Source organism: Heterocephalus glaber, unplaced genomic scaffold, assembly GCF_053883595.1.
Source record: "Heterocephalus glaber isolate CG9 unplaced genomic scaffold, H.glaber_assembly_v1.0 deba00001555, whole genome shotgun sequence".
NCBI lineage: Eukaryota > Metazoa > Chordata > Mammalia > Rodentia > Bathyergidae > Heterocephalus > Heterocephalus glaber.
Genome location: NW_028258346.1, coordinates 2,187,811 through 2,210,309, shown reverse-complemented (window position 1 = coordinate 2,210,309; position 22,499 = coordinate 2,187,811). Strand labels below are relative to the sequence as shown.

The 22,499-nt window shown below is 39.9% G+C and overlaps 1 protein-coding gene across 5 annotated transcripts in view; it reads right to left on the bottom strand.

The window, feature by feature from the left end:
• Ints8 (integrator complex subunit 8) overlaps window positions 1-22,499 on the bottom strand; it is a 56,710-nt gene that overhangs the window by 17,518 nt on the left and 16,693 nt on the right. For all 5 annotated transcript variants that reach the window (XR_015442830.1, XM_087190623.1, XM_087190622.1 and 2 more), the window contains 8 exons: window positions 21,233-21,388; window positions 17,511-17,611; window positions 16,071-16,215; window positions 10,999-11,069; window positions 10,133-10,308; window positions 8,206-8,339; window positions 5,994-6,104; window positions 2,420-2,621 (listed from right to left, as the gene is read on the bottom strand). Coding sequence is in view for 4 of the 5 variants with exons in the window: in XM_087190623.1 (XP_087046749.1) it covers window positions 2,420-2,621; window positions 5,994-6,104; window positions 8,206-8,339; window positions 10,133-10,308; window positions 10,999-11,069; window positions 16,071-16,215; window positions 17,511-17,611; window positions 21,233-21,388 (1,096 nt within the window). In the remaining variant the exon portion in view is untranslated. The remainder of the gene's footprint in view (window positions 1-2,419; window positions 2,622-5,993; window positions 6,105-8,205; window positions 8,340-10,132; window positions 10,309-10,998; window positions 11,070-16,070; window positions 16,216-17,510; window positions 17,612-21,232; window positions 21,389-22,499) is intronic.

The window sequence follows — 22,499 nt, the reverse complement described above, 5'->3', positions numbered from 1 at the left end:
GCTGGGGGTTTAGCTCAGGAGTTCCACTGCCTGCCTCTCAAGCACAAGGTCCCGAGTTCGATCCCAGTATCAAAAAAAAAAAAAAAAAGGAAAACAAAGTGAAATTAAACTGGGAATGGTATCACACAACTGTAATCCCAGCACTAAGGAGGCTGAGGCAGGAGGATGGCTGCAAGTTTGAAGCCAGCCTGAGTTACACTGTGAGTTCAAGGTACCCTGAGCTATACAGCAGACTCTCATATTTTTTTTTAAAAAGTTGGACTGGTGGATCAAAATCACAGTCCTAACTTACTGTGGGACTTTTGGAAATTCTTTAACCTCAGTTAGTTTAACCTCATTTACAAAATGAGGACAATGAAATAGCAGCTACTTCACAGAGCTGCTGTTAGGACTGAATGAGGTATGCACCCAAAGCTCTTAGAACCACGTCTAACAGGCAGTTAGCACTACCAAAGGTTAAGATTTTAAAATTCTTCTTGCTCTGCAGAAAAATTATGTATGAAAAACGAACCTTTCACCTTTCAAAGTAAACCTGCACACAGATGTGTGTGTCCATCAACATTTAGTGGCAGCCAGGGATTTAGCTCAGTGATTCCACCACCTGCCTCGCCAGCTCAAGGTCCCGAGTTCGATTCCCAGTACCAAAAAAAAAAGTTCTGTCACAACATTTAGTGCCAGTCTACTATCAGATCCATTTTTATAGACATGGTATCGACTGAGCTAGTAATGCTCCAGGGTATTCTACATATAGTGCTAAAAAACTGGTTTACGACTATATCTCCTGCTAGAAATAAGAATATAAAAAAATCAATCTGTAAGACTGAAGAGGGTCAGCTGCTACCATATGGGCACACTGTGATCACCTTTTTGTGGTACTGGGTGTGGAACCCAGGCTTTCTGAACCCCAGCCACGTGTCCCGTCACTGAGCCACACGACAGTGTGAGAAGGCTCCTACTATGTTGCCCAGGCTGAGCCTCAAATGTGTCTGGACCCTTGAGTACCTGGGACTGCCACCTTGCCCAGTGTTAACACCTTCTTTACAATTCATTTTATTGCTTATAGTATTAAATGTACACAGTATGACTTAATTCTCCTAAATACATTTAAAACCTATGAAGGACCGGGGATTTAGCTCAGTAGTTCCGGCGCCTGCCTCGCAAGCGCAAGGTTGCGAGTTCGATCCCTGTTACAAAAACAAAAAACAAAAACAAAATAAAACCTATGAAAGTAAGAAACTGCTTTAGTGAAGATTTCTATACGACACAGATGACAGTTTATAGGCTCTACTCTTTCACAGTAAAATGTTTTACCATTGGAGAGTAGTCACAAATGAATTCCTGGCCACTGGCAATCAGTCTGAGGACATTTGCCAGGACTGAGGAAATAACTCTTCAACTCTTACACCCAAAGACAGTGATTAACAGAGTATCTTCAAATTCTAATATAAGCCAGGCATGGTGGTACATCGCTGTAGTCCTAGTGACTCAGGAGGCTGAGGCAAGAGGATCATTTGAGCCCAGGTGTTCAAAGCCAGCCTGGATAGCATAGCAAGACCTTGTCTCAAAAAGAAAAGATTTGGGGAGAGAGAAGTGTGATTTTTTTTTTTTTTGGTACTGGGGATCGAACTCAGGTCCTTCTGCTTGCAAGGCAGGTGACAGAACCACTGAGCTAAATCCCCGGCCCAAAGTGTGATTTTTATAGTGTTGAACAGTCGCACAAAAGTTCACGGGCACCTGGAACTTCAGAATGTGACCTTACTTGGAAAAAAGGAATAAGATCTCTGCAGAGGTACTTAGTGAGATGAGGTCTCAGTGGTGTAGGGCAGACCCTTTATCCAATGCCTGGTGTCTTTCTGGAAGAAACACATACACCTGAGCGTGCATACACATGCAGGGACACAGAACGCTGTGTGAAGATAGAGACAGAGACTGCCACATTGCAGCTACGAGCCAAGGAAATACCAGAGATGACCAGGAGCTTCCAGAAGCTCAGAAAAGGCAACGAAGGGGCCGGGGATTTAGGTGGTTTCGCCGCCTGCTGCACAAGCGCAAGGACCCGAGTTTGATCCCCGGTACCAAAAAAAAAAGAAAAGGCAAGTAAGGTCTGGCCCTAGAGGCTTAGGGAGCAAGGCCTGAGATACCTGATTTCACAGGTCCAGCTTCCAGAACTGTGAGAAAACCTTCTGTTAAGTCACTCAGTTTGTGGTACTTTGTAATGGAAATCTTAGGAAATAAATAGTTTTCTCCAATGTTCTCAAGTGAACTCCACTGCCAAATTATGTTTCAGGAGAAAAAAAACTTTTTTATAGATGGTAAAAAGACAAATAAATGTTCTTTTATACATAGTAAAAAGTCAAGTTTTTTTTTAGAATTACTTGAACGCTGAATTTCTGACCTGGGCTTTAGGAACCAGCCTTACCAGGAAGCCTCATTTCCAGGTATCCTCGCACCCTGCTGATGAGGTCGGAAGGAGGTCTCTCTCCTGACTGCCCCACTCCAGCTTCGTGCGTGTGAATATCCAAAAGCAACATCTCATTCAGCATGACCTGACGAAGTTTCGGTGAGAACTCTGTTACCAACTCCAAACAAGCAGCAAACAGCTGTTTAGCATGGGGAAAGTCCTATAAAAGAAACAACGAAACAGCCGGGGTCATTTTCCCTCTAGAATCAAAATCTGTGTGCCTTCTTGAGTATAATATACTCAATCCAATACTGAGTATTGCATTGGGAAGACTCAACACACACACAAGAAATAAATGCCAAGTATCACAATTCTAAAGCGGTCATACGTGGAAATGATAATTTAGATATATTGAGGTGAACACCTCAGCTGCACCTGTACAAGTGTGGGCTACTAGGTGCTTGCCTAGCATGCATGAGCCCCTGGATTTGATACCTAGCACTGAAAAAATAAAAGCTTTTTAAAAAGCAGGCTACTAATATATCACAAATTACATACATGGCTCCAATTGTATTTCCACTGCTCATTTTGGTGTGGAGCAACTTTACCGTGAATCACAATTCCCTGGAGGGCTTACGAACAGGATCCTCTGTCTCATCTCCAGAGTTTCTTGTTCAGAAGGTCTAAGGTGGAACCACCAATCTGCATTTCTAACAAGTTTCCACATGTCACAGATGCTGCTGGTGTAGGACCATGAGAATCACTGGTCCAGAGCACTATCTTCAAAAGATTCTCTGGCCAGGGACTTAGCTCAGTGGTTTGGTTCCGCAGCCTGCATCAAAAGTGCAAGGTCCTGAGTTTGATCCCTGGTACCAAAAAAAAAAAAAAAAAAGATTCTCTGGGCCGGGAATTTAGCTCAGTGATTCCACCACCTGCCTCGAAAGTGCAAGGTCCCAAGTTCGATCCCGGGTACAAAAAAAAAGGTACTCTGCTCACTTCCTGCTTAAAATAGTAATGTAAAGCTGGGCATGGTGGTGCACACCTGTAATCCCAGCACTTGGGAGGCTGGGGCAGGAGGATCACTTCGAGTTCCAGGCCAGCCTGGGCTACACAGTGAGCTTAAGGCCAGTCTGAACTACATAGTGAGACCCTGCCTCAAAAAACCAAAATGAAAAAAGGTAAAAGTATTTAAATGCTTATATAAATTTTTAGTTGGAAAATTCTTTTACTTTCAGCTTAAGTTTGAGGAAATGCAAAGGATATTATTCCTGGTATAGTGAAAATACTGACTTTTGAATAACTGTATCTTGTATTTTTAAAAGCATATATACAATTTAGGGATACATGTAACAATATACATACAATATTTATACAATGAAAATTACAAAACATTTCAAATATAGGAAAACCAAAGGATTGACACCATTTCGTTTCACAACTTACTATAAAGCTACAGTACACCTCCCTCCCAGCCTGTTTTCTTTAGTAGGCAGGTACAGGTCAACTGTGAAGAGGATGGGAGTGGAGAACTAACATGACATGAGGAGTATATATTTTCAGGCAGATCCATGTTAGGGAAGAGTGCAAAGAGAAGATGCAAAGTCAGAAACTGCTCTGGTCCCCTTAAAATTATGTCTACAAAGCCAGCACAATGGCACACAAGAGTAGCTCCCAGCTCCTCAGAAAGAGGATAATTTGACCCCAGGAGTCCAACAGCAGCCTGGGCAATATAGTGAGACCCCATCTCAAAAAGAAAACTCAAGAGTGGCGTAGTGGTGCATGCCTGTAATCCCAGCACTCGAGAGGCTGAGGCAGGAGGATCACTGGAAGTTCCAGGCCAGCCTGGGCTACATAGTGAGTTCAAGGCCAACCTGAACTATACAGTGAGACCTTGTCTTGAAAAAAATGAAAGAAAGAAAGAAAGAAAGAAGGAAAGAAAAGCAAGAAAGCAAGCAAACTCAAAAGCCTACAATGTCTACATTCTCGACTACCTCTAGTTGTGGGTTGAGCTAGGAGATTGCTGGCGTGGAAACACCAACAAAGCTCACCGGAGTCTTTACGGACTGGGTCTTGATTCCCCATCACAATTCAGGCCTGCCTCACCTCACACAACAAATGACAAGCTATTCATAACTACTTGGTTCCAGTCCCTTCATATCATCCTTGTCTTTGAGCATTTCCTCATGGTATCATCTTCTGCCTTTAATATCTTCCACCTTCCTCTTCACTTAGCTAACCAATTTAAAGTCTAGTTTTAGGTCAGGAGTTCTAACTTCAAATGCTATCTGCAGTCTTCCTATAGAATGAGAAAACTACACTGTCTGATATGATTTAACAGTTCCCCGAACCTCCTTCCCAAACAGACTACAAACTTCTTATATAACACAAACTGCAAGCTGAATGTGGTGGCGCACACCTGTTAACTCAGCTACACAGGAGGCTGAGACAGAAGGCTCACAAATTCGAGGCCAGCCTGGGCACCTTACCAAGACCTCATCTCAAAATAAAAAACAGGATGTGAAGGCGAGCTGGCTGCGACATCTGTCACCCCACTGATGGCCAGGGCTCATTTGGCTGATACGGCAGGCTAAGAGCTCATCAAAGAGAACACCATGTCCAATAGAGGAGGACTGTTTCCATGGTCAAGGGCACACGAGTAGCTGCGCTCCCCTGATAAAACCTCCAAACAAGCTCTCAAAATAAAAAATAAAAAGGGCTGAGGATATAGCTCAGTGGCAGAGCACCTCCGGATTCAATCCTCAGTACTTAAAAAAGAAAAAAGTGGGCCGCGGATTTAGCTCAGTGGCACTGCGCCTGCCTCGCAAGCACAAGGTCCTGAGTCCGATCCCCAGTACCAAAAAAGAAAAAGAAAAAAGTAAAATCAGGGAGGCTTTAAAAAAGATCTTTGTACACAAGCTTTAACAACTGAATCCTAAAGAACACAAATAACACCTTTCATGTTCTCTAGGTTTGTTTTTGTTTTAAACAGATGTTGCCCAAGCTTGCCCTAAACTCCTAGGCCAGTGATGGCAAACCTGCACAGCTTTCGATGATGTAAGCAGCCCACAGCAGCACATGTGCCATAGGTTCCCCACCACTGTCCTAGGCTCAAGCAATCCTACTGCCTCAGCCTTCAGAGCAGCTGCAACTATAGCACATGCCACCTCACCTGGCTTCTAGACTTTTTTTTTGGTACCGGGGATCGAACACTGGACATGGCGCTTTCACAGCAGGCAGTGGAACCACTGAGCTATATTCCCAGCCCTAAACTTTTAAAAAAGCAGAGTGGGCAGCCAGGGATCTACCTCAGTGGCACCATACCTGCCTTGCAAGAACAAGGTCCTGAGTTCAATCCTCAGTACCAAAAAAAAAAGCAGAGTGGTATCCACATGTCCAAGATCATTTTGGTAAAATTAAGAGGGCAAAGGAAAAAGAACTAAAACCCTCCTTTTTCAAATGGCATTTTAGGCCTATCCTTTTAAGGCCTGTAACTATGATTTTAAGATGGGGGAAAAAAAAAGATTTTGATTCCTGACTGTCAAGATTATCAAAGCATATTCGTAAGAAGTGGTCAGTATACATTTTTACTCACCTTAACAGCACTGGAGTGTAAACCTTTGGCCATGAGAATGTAAACCAAATCTCTTGTTAAGTTGTCCTTAATTCCCAGGATAACACCACTATACACAGAAGGTACTTCCCACTAGAAGAAACAAAAATACATACACACATACAGAGAAGCCAGTTCTACAAGAGAATCTTTCAGTAATCGTCAACACATTAAAAACCATTCATACGTCATTTTCCAAATGAAGAGAAAATGACAGATATAATGACACGTGAATCAAAATGAACGTTTTCATTATAATGAACAATAACTAAATGGATTAAAATTTTCTAAAGGATAATGGATAGGAGGAAAACAAAAACTAGGGGCTTTATGTTTTAACTCATGTGAGCCTCACAACAATGCTATGCAACAGGTACTATCATCCCCATTTTGTTTTTTGGTATCGAGCTCAGGACCTTATGCTGTCGAGCCAGGTGACAGCACCACTGAGCTAAATCCCTGGCCCTTATCATCCCCATTTTACAAATGAGAAAACTGAGGCACAGAGAAGCAAACTGTCCGAGATTATGTAGCTTGTAAGTCCAAAGATAGGATTCAAACTTAAACAGCCAGTTGGTTCCAGAATTGCCTCTTTTAATTATTATGGTCTACTGTACTTCTTCACCTTCAAAAGTAATGCCAATAAATAGAATCAATACTAAAGAGGACCAATTATGGCTTACAATTTTTCATTTCACTGTACTTGTACTGTATGTATAGGTTATAAATGAATTTCTGGCTGCTTTTCCATTACACTTTCAGCAGGGGAAGAATATGCAATTTGTTAGTGCTGCCATGGTCCTTTAAATTTCTTCTGTGAAGATTATTTTTTTACTTCTAAGTTACAACCTATTGCAACGGTGCTTTAAAAGCTATTTTCAAACTGGGCATGGTGCTGCATGCCTATAATCCCAGCACTTGGGAAGGAGGCTGAGGCAGGAAGACCACCAAGAGCTCCAGGCCAGCCTAGGCTACACAGTGAGTGCAAGGCCAGCCTGAACTCCAAAGCAAGATCCTGTCTCAAATCACCCAAAGAAATAATAAATAAATAAAGCAAGCTACGGTTTTATGTGTACTTTCCATGCAGTAAAATTTTAAATAGATAACCTCATAAATAAATTTTATTTATGTGGGGGGTTTTAAAAGAACATTTTGGGGCCAGGGATTTAGTTCAGTGGTGCTGCTGCCTGCCTTGTAAGCACAAGGTCCTAAGTTTGATCCCAGTACCAAAAAAAAGAAAGAACATTTAAAGCCAAAAATGTTCTATAAAGAAGTTTTCAGTAAACATGTTTTAAGGTATAGGCTTTCAATTTCTTTTTTTTTTTTCTTTTTTTGTACCAGGGATTGAACTCAGGACCTTGTGCTCGTAAGACGCTTACAAGACACCCCGCAGCACCACTGAACTAAATCCCCAGCCCTAGGCTTTCAATTTCAAAACTATTAAAACCAAAAATAGTGGGGCCGGGGATTTACCTCAGTGGTGCCACTGCCTCATAAGCATAAGGTCCCAAGTTCAATCCCCAGTACCAAAAAAAACCCCAAAAAAACCAGGGCCAGAAGTACATACAGCTCAGTGGTAGAATTCATGCCTGGCATGAGGTGGCCCTGGGTTGAAACCTCACTGTGGGGGTGGAAGGATACACTAAACAACACAGGGTAACTGTTAATGACCGTATCAACAATACACTTTACACATGTTTACAGCTGTATGAGAAATGCACACAGATGCTTTCACAATAACATCTAAGATGTTATCAATTTAATAGTATCTTTTCTCTCTTTGGACATTTCCTATTTTTTCTGTCAATGTATGTTAAAAGTACAATTATAGGGCCGGGGATTTAGCTCAGTGGTTCTGCCACCTGCCTCAAAAGCATAAGGTCCCGAGTTTGATCCCCTGTAGTACCAAACAACAACAACAACAAAAAAGTACAATTACAGGGCTGGGGATTTAGCTCGGTGGTGCCACTGCCTGCCTCGCAAGCGCAAAGTCCCCAGTTCAATCCCCGGTATCAAAGACAAAAAAAAAAAAAAAAAAACAAAGTACAATTACGGTCATGTGAAGGCCTGAAAAGGAAAACCTTATTCTCAAAAAGGACAGAGAGCAGCTCTTCTTCCAAATCATACTAGAAAACTAAGGCAATTAAAAAAAAACCAAAGTAATTTATACTTGTCTTAATAGAGGATTTCTCACCTTATTAGACACTGTCCAAAACTGACGCTCTGAAGTCATACCGTGTAACTCAATTAAAATCTGTCGAATCCTCCAGGGATCTACTGACAGTATAAGCTGATGTTCCAACTGGCCGATGTTGACACTTGCTGAGGCTGAGAAAGAATGGAAAAGAGTTTATTTCAATAATGATTTAATAATTTATTTCAGTAACGGTTTAATTTGAAGATAAATGTAAACCTATAAATATGAAAATGACAACTGAAACTGTTCCTTTAAGTATTATAAGGTAGAAGCAGTAATTATCTTGAGAATGGGCTCATTTAACATAATGTAAATCCTCATACAAAAAACCTATCACAATTGTATCAGATCTGCAGATGGTAAGTGAATCTATTTATGCCAAAGGTTGCAAGCTTTCTGTTTGTGCATAATATTCATATGTTACCCAGAAAAATTGAAAGAACAAGAATTCCAAGAGAAAAACTTTTATCATGTTCCACTGTTATGAGCTGTCCCAAAAATGGAACACTAGGCATAAAAGGATTAAAAGTCAATAATTGGTTCATGGAAAGAGTACGTGGGATACATGTAAAGAACTCATGTACAAAAGATTCCTACTTTTGAACAATATATAGTAATGATTCATACCTAAAATGTAAATTTTAAGCAGGGCATGTCAGTACACACCTGTAATCCCAAGTACTCTGGGAGGCTGAGGCAAGAGGATGGAAAGTTCAAGCCCAGCTTAGGTAGCTTAGTAATTTAACAAGACACTGTCACAAGATTTAAAAGAGGACCTTGGAATGCAGCTCAGTGCAAAGGCCCTGAGTTCAATACCCAGAGAACGAAAAGGAAAGTAAACTTTGTGTGTTTTTGGGGTTTTTTGGTACCGGGGATTGAACTTGGGACCTTGTGCTTTCAAGGCAGGCGCCAGAACCACTGAGCTAAGTCCCCAGCCCCAAAGAAAGTAAACTTTGATTAATAAATACTGAAGATGTGATAAAAATATTAAAGATGTGGTTTTTTGAGGGGAGAGGAAGAGGCATTACCTTCCCAGAGAACCACAAACGACCATTAAGATCCCCAATTACAGCTGAGCTATCAGACATTTTTCAATAACCCATTTCTGGCACTTTGTGTGAGTTAACATTATTTCTTCCTTTACACCTATACATTCAAACAGTTTAAACCTTTGGGCCGGAGATTTAGCTCAGTGGTTTCACCGCCTGCTGCGCAAGTGCAAGGACCCGAGTTCGATCCCCAGTACAAAAAAAAAAAACAACCTTAAACCTAGTGACAAAGCAACTAAAATTCTGCTTTTGTTAAACCAACTGAAATCTCTGCCTCACCTACACTGTTTTGAAGTATATGTTTCTTGCTAATAAGCAGCACTGTATTTCTAATTATACTGACGAAAGAGGGCAAAAATGGGAGAAAATTATCAAATAAATAACAAAAATGGAGAAGCTGTGGGTATTGCCCCTGGTAGGGTGCCTTCCCCACATCTGTGAAGCCCTGAGTATAATCCCCTGCAAGTAAAAATGTCGATAATGCCAAAGCAAAATACTTAGCTAGCAGGTAACAGCAACACAATATAGCCTGAAAGGCAAGAAGTACATACTTTGCTGGATCCCAGCATCCCTTACCACTCACCTCCCTCTTCTTGTTTTTACCTCCAAGAACATATTAGCAGTATGTTTACCTTCATCTATTTCCTAGCTAGTCTTTTATGTATTTATGCCTAAATCTTCATTAGCCATAGGTTCAGCAGAGTACTAGCATCTAACTCCTCATACAGAACCCTGATTACAGCAGACACAAACATTTCTATTAATTAATGACACAAGTATAAACTGAAGGAAACAGGAGGAAAGCCCTCATGTTAGTTTCAATGCAAGGACAAAATGGCCAAGAGCTTGCTTGGCTAGTGGCATAGAGAGCTGACCTGGGATATCATAAAATGAAGTTACAGGGTTAATGCACAGGTTTATCCTAGGTGATCTCTTCCTCATCTGGTCAACAAGCAGCTTTCGCTCTTCATCTTTCAACAATGTAATGAAAAGCTCATGTGAAGAAATCATGAAAACATATTGCAGATCTTCCAACCCCAGACATACATTCCTAGATCAGTAAGAAAACATTATAATACAAAAAGTGACAATTTACCTTTGGAAAAACAATCATGTCAACCAATTTTTATTAATAATCCATTTTAAAAGCGACCATTTCATAAATTATGTAACAATATCTTAAAATAGATTTTAAAATTTCCTTTGGCTGGGTGTGGTGGCTCATGCCTGTAATCCCAGCCCATGGGAAGCTGAGGGCAGGAGGATTGTCTCAAGTTTGAGGATAGACTGGGCTACATAGTGAGTTCAAGGCCAGCCTGAACATGGCAAGACCCTGTTTCAAAAAATAAATAAATAGGGCCAGGGATTTAGCTCAGTGGCACTGCACCTGCCGCAAAACTGCAAGGTCCTGAGTTTGATCCCAACCCCCAGTACAACAAAAATAAATAAATAAACAAACAAGTAAATAAAATTTCCTTTGGGTATTATTTCAAATTCTAATGTGAATGATACAATATACAAAATAAAAGTAACTGCATAATTCTAATGTTTCACATGGCTATATAAATTTGAACTTAACCTTAACTGGTTTTTCAAATATAAGTTACTCTCTGGGTATAAGATATACAGGACAAATACAAAAGAGACAGCTAATAAAAGATACTTTTCTCAGGCTGACCTGGAACTCACCTCTTTATTTCCAAGAGTTCCAAGTTTACAAAAAGAAAAGAAAGGTACTTACCTTAGAAAAGCAGCCATGTTTCCTTTCAAAGAATCTGAAGTTTTTTCTAAATTTACTGATCTTGAACATACCTAGAAAATTGAGTAATTTTCATTTGGATATGGTTACTTTAAAAAATGAAGATCATAATTTGAAACTTTTAACTTAAAAACAACTGACTTTTACTATTTCAACCATATATTAATCATAGATTTAGTTAAGTAACTTAACAGATAAGGCCAAGAAGCGCAAGGTTCCGAGTTCGATTTCCAGTACCAAAGAAAAAGATATGGTGAAGACCAAGAAGCATCCATTAGAAAAAGGGAATAGAAGGGCCTGGGATTTAGCTCAGTGGTTTCGCTGCCTGCTGCATAAGCCCAAGGATCCGAATTCGATCCTCAGTACCCAAAAAAAAAAAAAAATTAAAACTTGGTTTCCGGGCTGCCATACCACCCCCTCCACCAGCCCACAGGAGGTGAGCCACTCCCAGGGCCCAGCAGGAGGCTTCCCGGATGCCGTACCAACACCCTCAGTGCACAGGGGGTGAGCCACACGGGCGCCAGCAACACCCCCACACACACCTGTCAGAATGAGAAGACACGTAAACAAGTCTCGAAACCAGACTACCAGATCACCTAAAGCAACCCCAAAGGGAAACGAGATGGAACACTCTGATACTCAACCACCTACACTTCCTGAACTGGCAACAAAAGAGGATCTGGAAAAAATGAAATCAGAAATAATTTCTCAGATAACATCAAAGATTGTGCCCATAGTGCAAGGCATGATTAATAAATCTAGAGAGGACACGGATAAAAAAAATAGAGGACCTAAGAAATATGATGGAATCTCAACATAGGAAACAAAGGGAATCCATAAAACAGATACAAACAGATTTCCAGGAGATTAAAAACTCCATTTAGAGCCAGGGATTTAACTCAGTGGTTCTGCCGCCTGCCTCGCAAGTGTTAAGGACCCAAGTTCGATCCCCAATACCAAAAAACAAACAAACAAACAAACAAACAAAAAACTCCATTGAGAGTTTACACAGCAGGATGAGCCAATGTGAGGACAGAATTTCAGATATAGAAGATAAGACTGAAATTAGTGACCAGAAAAAAATTTCTATAAAATAGTAAAGGACCACAAGAAATCAATCCAGCAGCTGCTAGACAATGCAAAGAAGAATAACATAAGACTGATCAGAGTCAATGAAGAAAAAGGAGAGAGTGTAGATGACATAAAAAAACTGTTCACAGAAGTGATGGCAGAAAACTTCCCAAGGAGGGAAAAGGACTTGACATACAGATAAGGGAGGTATATAGGACTCCAAGTAGTCATGATCAAAAAAAACTACACATAGGCATATAATTGTTCAGATTCCAGAAACTCAACAGAAGAACAAAATTATACAAGCAGTTAGAGAAAAGAAATAAATCACATATAAAGGAAAGCCCATCAGCATCACAGCAGACTTCTCAATGCAAACCCTCAAGGCAAGAAGAGCTTGGAGTGATGTAGTTCAAGCCCTAAAGGAAAACAGCCTTCAACCCAGATTGATGTACCCTGCAAAACTATCTTTCAAAATTGATGGGAATATACGATACTTTCATGATAAAGAGCACCTCAGGAACTTCATGAATACCAAACCAGCACTCCAACAAATTTTAGACAATACCCTAGGAAAAGACAATGAGGATCACAACCCCAGAAGTCCAGCAGGATGAATCCACTGGGTGTGACAAATTAAACACAAAGGGGGAGAATCCAACAAACAGAAAAAGTCTTGACAATGGTAAGTCTTTTAAAATGTATCAGTTATAACACCAATGTTAATGGTCTCAACTCACCAATCAAAAGAAATACACTGGGCCGGGGATTTAACTCACCTGCCTTGCAAGTGCAAGGACCCGAGTTCAATCCCCGGTACCAAAAAAATAAGAAAGAAAAAGAAATACATTGGCAGAATGGGTCAAGAAGCAAGATCCAACAATATGCTGCATACAAGAAACACACTTAATTCAAAAAGAAACTCATAGACTGAAAGTTAAAGGGTGGAAAACAATACTCCATGCAACAGGAACCCAAAAAAAAAGCAAGAGTAGCTATCCTTTTTGGAGATCAAGTGGATTTCAAATGAAAATCTGAAACACTGGTTCCAAGAATTTCAAATAAGGGATAATCAACTTGTATGTACAAATCTATTGTGAGCATGCATTTTCATTCCTAAGTAAAAACTTAAGAACAGGATTGTTGGTTCTTAACAGTAATACAAGAAATTTCTATATTGTTTTCCAAAATGGCTTTATCATTTTACATTCACATTAGCAGTATTAGTAAGTTCTAACTGATTCACACCTAAGCTGACATTTGTTCTTTTAAAACTTTTAACTTCATCTCCCTAATGAGTGTATGATACGATCTTGTTATTATACTGCTTAGTATTTTTGTAATTCTAGTGTTGCACACCTTGCCTTGTGCTGTACTGGGTATTTATCATCTTCTTATGTCTTTTATATTTATTTTTTATTTTTGGTACCAGGGATTGAACTCTGGTCCTTGCGCTTGCACAACAGGCAGTGAAACCACTGAGGTAAATCCCCAGCCCTACATCATGTTTTTTATATCCTAGGAAATTCTTGCCTACCCTAAATTCATAAACATTTTCCCTTATAATTTCTTCTTAAAGTTTTATAGTTTAAGTCTTTCATATTTAGGTTCATAGATCCTTTCAAGTTATTTTTATGTATGGAAATAAAGGGTTGAGGTTAATTTTTTTACATATAGACACCAGGTGTTCTAGTGCCATTTACTGAAAACACTATCTTTTCCTCTGCTCTTGAATTGTTTGTTCTATAAAATGTTAATGTTAAATAATCTTTCAAAACTCAATGATCATATATGTGTGGTTCTGTTTCTAGATTCTCTGTTTTATTCCAATGATCTGTATGTCCTTCCTTACACCAACATTGCCATGATTACTGCAGCTTTAAAGGAAGTCTTAAAATTAGGTAATGAATGTCTTCCAACATTGTTTTCTTTTCTTTTTACTTTTCTAGGTCCTTTGTACTCCTACATAACTTTTAAATTTCAATATCCAATTCTTCATTTATAGCAAGTATACATAGACCTGAATTTTTATATACACCTTGTGTTTTCTAATCCTGCTAAATTCAAATACAAGTTCTAGGGGCTCCTAGAGATTTCTTAGGTTTTTTTCTGTAGATGATCATTTCATCTACACATACAGATTTTACTTCTACCTTGCCAACTGTAGGTTAACGGTGTCTTTTTATTGCTAGACTATTTTGGTTTGGGCCTATGTTTCAAAGTTTAATGAAGAGATGAAGAGTAGGCATATCTGCCCTTGTTCCCCACCTTAGGGAGAAAGTATTGTATCTTCTCCATTCATATAAGGTATTTTTGCTGGAAGTATAGAGTACGTGTCTTTGATCTGTTGAGAAGGATCTGTTCTACTTCTAGTCTCCTCATAGCTTTTACCATGAACAGCTGTAGAATTTAGTCCAATATTTTTCTGCAACTACTGACAAGATCATATGGCTTTTTCCTTTCCTCTGTTTAAATGATGACTTATGGGGGTGGATCTTCCAATGCTGAACCAACACTGCCATCCCTACAATAAAACCACTTTCTACATACTGCCAGATCTGATTTCTAAGAGTTTGTTTTGTTAAACAAATTTTTATCTATGTTCACAGTTTTTTCTATTATCTTTATCCAGTTTTAGGATTAGCACAATGTTGATTTCCTAAAATGAGGGGAGACGTGTTCCTTTTTTCTACTTTAAATGTTTGATATAATTTATCTGTTAAAATGTACATGAGCCTGTTGTCATATAGGTAGGTTTTCAAAGTAGGAATATACTTTTTTTAATAGGTGCTATTCCAATTTTATATTTCTTCCAGAGTCAGTTTCATTACTTTGTCTTCCAAGGTACTTCTTAGAAGTTGTCAAATTTATTTCAAAAAAGATTTTTGTAATATGCTTTCTATATCCTTTTAAATTCTGTAAAATCTGTGGTAATGTCCTCTAAATCTTGATATTATAATTTTTTTAAAATGTATAATTGATACTGTGTAATAGGAAGAAAAGTTCTAAAGGAGTAGGGGAAGTGGGAGGGGTGGGGAAAGGAAAGAAGGGAAAAGGAAAAAATATGAGAAAAGGAAAAAAATGGAAACAGTCTTTGTAAGTAGGGAAGGGAGGAGGGGGTGAAGGGAGGGCAGGGGAAGGGGAAAAAATAAAGAGCCAAGATATGTCATGTAAAGGTACAAGATTCCAATGATGAAGGTAACTGTATTTTATACCTAAAATGTATCAATAAACTTAATGGGAAAAAAATATTAAAACTTAAATAAGTCTCACAAATACAGCATAGTATTTAGTGAAAGATGAAGAATACATATTGTATGATTCCATTTCTGTGAGGTTCACAAACTATGTTTTCAGGGTACTTAGGTAAACAAGGAAATGATGATCACAAAGGACAGGGTAGTCTTTTTCCCCTCAAGGGGAGACATAAGGGTTTGGTACAGAGCCTGAGAAGGGCTTCGAGAATAATGGCAATGCTGTATTTTTGGAACTCAGTGGTGTTATTCGTGCTTCATATACTTCTCTCAATGCCCGTTACATCATAACTGTTATAGAGGTAAAGAGATTCAGGAGAAACACAGATTCTGCAGCTCACATGAGAGGCTAGACACAGGATTTGAGAGTTTCTGGCGAACAGGGGACTGTGGAGGGGACTGAAGCTTTACATGAAAATAAAAAATGGCACGAGAAGATGAGTGAGCCAAGCACAAAAGTTCTGTAAACACAACACTAAAGAGAGAGCAAAAGAAGTTACTGAAGGACCAAAGAGAAGCCAATTAAGAGGGTACAAGAAACATGGAGGAGGAAAACTGGAAACACGCTGAGGGAAGACAAGGCAGCGTATCACAGCAGTAAGTCAAGAGGGGCAACAAAGGCACAGGGAGGAAGCCAGGTGACAGCAGGAGAGGGCACTGCACTTGGCGAGGAAGAGCTCACTCACAAACCTGAAGCAAAAGTATACGTCAAAGAGGAAAATGTCTTACCTCAAGGAGAAAGTCAATTTTTTCTTTATTAGGTCTAAGAAATAACAGCTGGTTAAACTGAACACTAATTGTTCTGCCTTCCAGTATATCACGGACTGTGTTGCAGGCACAGATTTTAAAACAGATTTCATCTAGAGCTTCATTTCTGTAGAAGGGAAAATGGATTCACCAATGTTATTTTTATTATAAAAGAAAGGTATATATTTTAAAACTAAATTCTCAAGAATGAACCACTTAACCCTGAGAGGTAAGATTTTAGGATATTCAAGCATACTGGTAAAATATACTACCAGGTTGGGAGAAAAGAGAGACACCATGTTTTAAATTTATCAAGAAACAATTCAGTTACAGATTAGGCAACAGAACGGAATTGTCCTGTGTATGACTACCCACCTCAAACATTTATGTGGGGGTGGGGGGTACGGTCTCACACATGCTAGGCAAGTGCTCTACCACTGAGCTGCATCTCCAGCCCTGTTTTAATTTGAAACAGGGTCTTGCTAAATTGCCCAGGCTGACCTCAAACTTGGTATCCTCTGGCCTCAGCCTCCTGAATAGGTGGGCTGACAGGCACACACCATCAGGCCTGGCTACTGCCCACCACAAGCACTTTTAAAATAGACTGGAAAAACCAACTTACATTGTCTCCTCTGGCTATGTTAATTTCTCTTATATTAACAAAAAAGGACACTGTGTTCCCTCTTACAGGATGGCCCGCTGTCATGCTGCAGGCCACACTTCTTTTCCTACTTTTACCTGGCCCAAACTTGCTCTACAGAGCCTGTTTCTTTGGCTACCTTTAAGAAAACTTTGCTACCGTTAAAAAGGGGTTGGGGGGGGACACAAAAGTGAAAGAGGGTCAGAGATGTAGCTCAGTGGTTCCGCCGCCTGCCTCAAAAGCACAAGGTCCCGAGTTTGATCCCCCCAATCCCCCAAAAAAGTGAAAGTAACATTAGAGAGCTACTGATAATTTGGAAGTATGGGTACTCTCTTTCTCTTACCAGCCCTCTTCCTTCCTTCTTCTCCCAGTACTAGGGATTGAACCCAGGAGCTCTGTACCGAGCTCCATTCCCAGTCAGTTTCTGTTGTTTTGTTTTGGGTCTCACTAGGTTGCTAGGTTACCCAGGCTGGGCTCCAACTTGCAATCCTCCTACTTCAGTTACCCAGAGCGCTAGGATCACACGTGTGTGAAAACATGCAGCAGGGGACTATGTTTTTAAGAAACAAGAAAGCATTTGCTCTTTTTTTTTGAGACAAGGTCTTGCTTTGTAGTTCAAGCTGGCCTTGAACAAACTATGTAGTCCAGGCTGCCCTCAAACTCACAGCAATCCTCCTGCCTCAGCCTCCCAAGGGTTGGGATTACAGGTGTGCACCACTATGCCCAGCCAGCACTTGCTCTTTTATTCATATATCAAAAAAGTAATTTTTCAACTAACTTACCCCTGCTGAGCTTTCTGAAAGAGTTCTCTTAGCACTGACTGCCGGAACTGGACAGGTAAACTGAAGGTTAAGTTATCTTCAATGAAAATCTGTATTACCTCCTAGAATACATACATAAAATTGTATCCATTTAAAAATCATGGCTGTTTCTTTATTTTTAAAAAGTCCTTCTATAATGGAAAATACAAGTGGAAGAAAAACATAAAAGTATCTTAATGGGAAAACATTTCTTTCTAAAATTAGCCTAAGAAGGCAGGTATGGTGGGTGGCACGTGCCTATGATCCTACCATTTGGAAGGCTGTGGCAGAAGGATTACAAGTTTGAGTTCAGTTTAGGCAACTTAGTGAGACCCTATCTTAAAATAAATTGTAAAAAAAAGGCTGGGGATGTAGCTCAGTGCAAAAGGCCTGGGTTCAATCCCCAGTATGGGGTAAGGGGAGGAGTGTATTATAAAAGGAACAAAAATAACCCTTCCTTTTTAAAAAAAATTGAAGACCATGAACCAAAAGTTAGAAGTGATGGAGAAATTATCAAAAGGGCCCATGTAGCCTCTTAAAAACAAAACAAACCTTTAATAGCTTGGTTCATAAAACAACTTCGAAAAAATACTAAGATAATTAAAAACATATTCTAAGAAACAATTCAAACACATTTATCTTTTTTTTTTTTGGAGACAGGGTCCCACTATGGAGCCCAGGCTGGCCTCAAACTTGCTGCGATCCTCCTGCCTCAGCCTCCCAAATGTGAGCTCACAGGTGTGCACCACCATGTCCAGCAATTCTAATAAATTTAAAAGACTTTAAATGTATTATTAAGAAATAAAAATATAAGGGGCCGGAGATTCAGCTCAGTGACACTGAGCCTGCCTTGCAAGCACAAGGTCCTAACATTGATCCCTGGCACTACCACAAAAAAATAAAATAAAAAAGTATTATTTAGTGAATTACAAAAAGTACCCAAATTATTACATACAGACTTTTTCTTAGCCCTTTCTCAGGCAATGGAAAAGAGAGGAAGAAAGAAGGGGTGATAGTGGGGAAATGAAGAGAATTTCTGGAAACAAAGACAATCAGCTGCTATCACAAATGTACAGATAACGGGCCTGGGATGTAGCTCAATAGCAGAAAGTTTGCCTGGCATTCATGAGGCTCTGGGCTCAATCCGAAGCACCACAAAGAAAAACAAAGTACTGAGCCAGGCATGGTGGTGCACACCTGTAATCCCAGTACTCAGGAAGCAGAGGCAGGAGAACTGCTGTGAGTTCAAGGCCAGACTGGGCTACATAGTGAGTTAAGGGTCAGCCTGTACTATAATAAGCGAGAACCTGTGTCAAAAAAACAAAAAAAAAGAAAGAGAGAGAGACAGAAGGAAGGAAGACTAAGTACTGACAAAAGTAAGTTTCAAAACTATAGAACCAGGTGGGGACAGTGGCACATGCCTGTAATCCCAGTAACGTGGAAGGCTGAGGCAAGAGGGTTGCAAGTTCAACCCTTAAAAAAGGGCTAAGAGTGTAGCTCAGTGAGAGGGCCCTGTACCAAATACAGAACCACCACTCTTTCGCCTCCATAACACAGCAATGTAGAACTCCTCAGGAGCAGGCCAGCTACTTCCAAAATGTGAGAAGACACACTTTTACAGGAGTTCATCTCCTAATTTGACCAGCATAAAACTATACAGCTCATGCAAAGAGAACCCTATTCAAATACAGTGGTACCTCAGTTTACAAACTTCATTCTTTCTACAATTCTGGTCGCATCATGAAAAGAATGAAGTTTATGAACCGAGGTTCCACTACAGAAGGCTAAATACGATTTCTGATCTGCATAGGTAACTGCAGTGGTTAAGTTTCAGAGTTGCAACACAATTGCTATCTTCCCTTAGCGCCCCATAGTACTATCTTCTGATTTGCATAGTTTGATACTTTGTTACACTCACAGTCAACACTACAAAATTCACAGTGACACATGCCTTTCTAGGGTCAATACTCTTAAGGCCTTACCACTCCAGGGAGCTTCTTTAAGAACCTGTATCTTTTCACAAGGGACCCTCACCCCCCTGCAACAGGGAAACGTAACAGATCACTGGACTTTAATTCACCTGCATCTATAACTCATCTTTAGAAAATTTAATTCTCTTCCCTATGGCAAAGCAATACACAAAAAAGGGGAGGGGGACAGCCCTCCTATATGTTCGAGGCTGGCCTCAAACTCACAGCAATCCTCCTGCCTCAGCCTCTCAAGTGCTGGGATTACACACAGGCACCACCAAGCCAGACTTTTTCTTTTCTTTTTTTTGGTACTGGGGATCGAACTCAGGGCCTTCCACTTGCCAGGGAGGCGAGGCACCACTGAGCTACACCCTGGCCCAGTTTCCCCTCTATCTATTTTCTGCAAAAACAAATTCTAGATGATTTAAAATTGAGATAAAAGTCCAATTAGAGACAGAAAACTGAAAGTTACAGCTTTGTCATTTCACGATTCCTGTCTTGAATTAAATAACACAAAGGTCCTGTTTACTCTCTACAGTAAAAGATTTCCAATAAAGATTTTAAAAGTAATAGGAAAGAGGGCCAGGGATTTAGCTCAGTGGCACCGTGCCTGTCTTGCAAGTGCAAGGTCCTGAGTTCGATCCCCAGTACTGAAAAAAAAAAAAAAATGTAATAGGAAAGAAAATGTTCAAATGAGAAGGGAAACAAAGGAAGGGGGAGGGGAAAGGAAAGAAGGGACAAGAGAAAATAGGAGGAAAAACTGGGAACAGCTTTTATACATAAAGGAGGGCAGGGAATGGGGGGAAAAAAAAGCAGCACCAAGATATATCATGTACTGGTACAAATTCCCTACGATGAATGTTATCATTATGTATATCTAAAATGTACTCAAAAATGTTTTGCTAAAAAACAAAAGTAATGGGAAACTCTAATTCCTGGCACCTTTCATTAAAAAGCTAAAGAGAAGCATACAGAGAAGGCGAGAGACATCTCAATACACTAACTACACCCTGAGATGGCGACTAGACTCATGGACAGCAGGCTCTGGAACAGACAAACCCAACCAACAAAACCACGGTGTCCACTGGCTCCTTCCATCTCAACACCTGCCGTGGTGAAGAAAGCTATGCTGTGAGGCCATACTTTCAAAACAGACACAAGACTTCAGGCTCCATAAACTAAAAGCTATCTAAGTCTAATTTCAAAAGTTAAAAATCATGCTTATAGGGCCAGGGATTTAGCTCAGTGGTTCCTCCGCCTGCCTGATAAGCACAAAGTCCCAATACCCAGTACCAAAAAAAAAAAGTATTGAGCCAGGGATTTAGCTCAGTGGTTCCGCCACCTGCCTCGCAAGCACAAGGTCCTGATTTCGATCCCGAGTAAAAAAAAAAAAAAAGGAAAGAAAACATAGTACCAATAATAACAGACATCTGGGGCTGGGGCCAGGGATTTAGCTCAGTGGTTCTGCCGCCTGTCTCGAAAGCACAAGGACCCGAGTTCGATCCCCGGTACCAAAAAATAAAAGTAAGAGACATCTGTATAATTAACCAATTTTTTACTTGACTATCAGAAGACTCTTATGAAATGAGACAATTATTACCATAATTCTTTAAACCAGTCAGTCACTTTGAGTCACTTGCCCCAAATCACACAACTGGTAACTGGTGGTCCTCAGTTTTGTCTGGGCTCCAAAATTTTTCAACTATATCACTGCATCCCCATCAGACATCTTACCTGATAGTTGCCAGATCTCAAACAAATGTGGACTTGACTGTATGGAGTCAACTGCTGAGAGGTGCTATCAGAAGAAGGTACAAGAACATCACATGCTTGACAATAGCCAGCTAACCGCTTTTCATCTATGGTACAATGAAGAGACAATGAACCTATCTGTAAAGTAAGAGTTACACGGCGTTACTCAGTAATGTAATATAAATAATAGTCCCCTAGTGTGTTTTAGCAGTACAAAACATGATAATGAAAATTTCAAAACTAGAGGAATCATAAAAAATGAAATCATTTGACTTAGGGTCTACAAACTATTGTTCACAGGCCAAATGCAGCTAGTCTGTTTCAGTTTATCCTTCAGTGAAGAACAATTTTTAGGGTAGTAAACAACAACAAAAAGAGCATCCAAAGGAAACTGAATGTGCCACACAAAGCCTAAAATGTTTACTATCTGGATCTTTACAAAAATAATTTGTCAATCCCTGGTTTAAAGTTTATGAGCCAACATAAAGAGGTAAACATCAGTATCACTCTAAGTAGGTAGACAAAGAAGATATGAACAAAGAGCAAACACAGATAAGATGCTCAAGACATTTGAAAATACATATGCCCAGGGCCGGGGATTTGGCTCAGTGGTTTCGCCGCCTGCCGCGCAAGCGCAAGGACCCGAGTTCGATTCCCGGTACCAAAAAAAAAAAAAAAAAAAATACATAAATACATATGCCCAGGCCGGGGATTTAGCTCAGTGGTTCCATCACCTGCCTCCCAAGTGCAAGGACCCAAGTGTGATCCCGGGTACCAAAAAAAAAAAAAAAAAAATATGCCATGAAGAGATTTAAATGAGATCGTAAACACAGGATCTTCATTCAACTTGAAAGAATAAAAATCTGCTACAAAAACATTTTTAGAAAGACATTTGAAAACATAAGACTTTTAAATTATTATAACCTATAATGCTGTAAAATTCGAAATTTGATGAACTCTTTCAGCAAAGTAAAACTGGGATTCCTAATGGATCAAGAACAGATCTAGGGCTGGAGCACAGGCTGATAGTAGAGCACTTACCTAGTGTGCACAAGGCCTGGGGTTAGATTCCCTGCACCCCCCAAAAATGAATAAATTAAACCTCTAGGGCATTTAATCAATTTCCACTGAAGAGAGATTGAAGCAAAGGTTTTTTCAGGGATCTGGCATACAAAAACTGAGCCATACACTTTAAAATTCAGGTGTCTGAATCATAAAAAAGAAAATACAAAAACAAATTTTTAAAAAG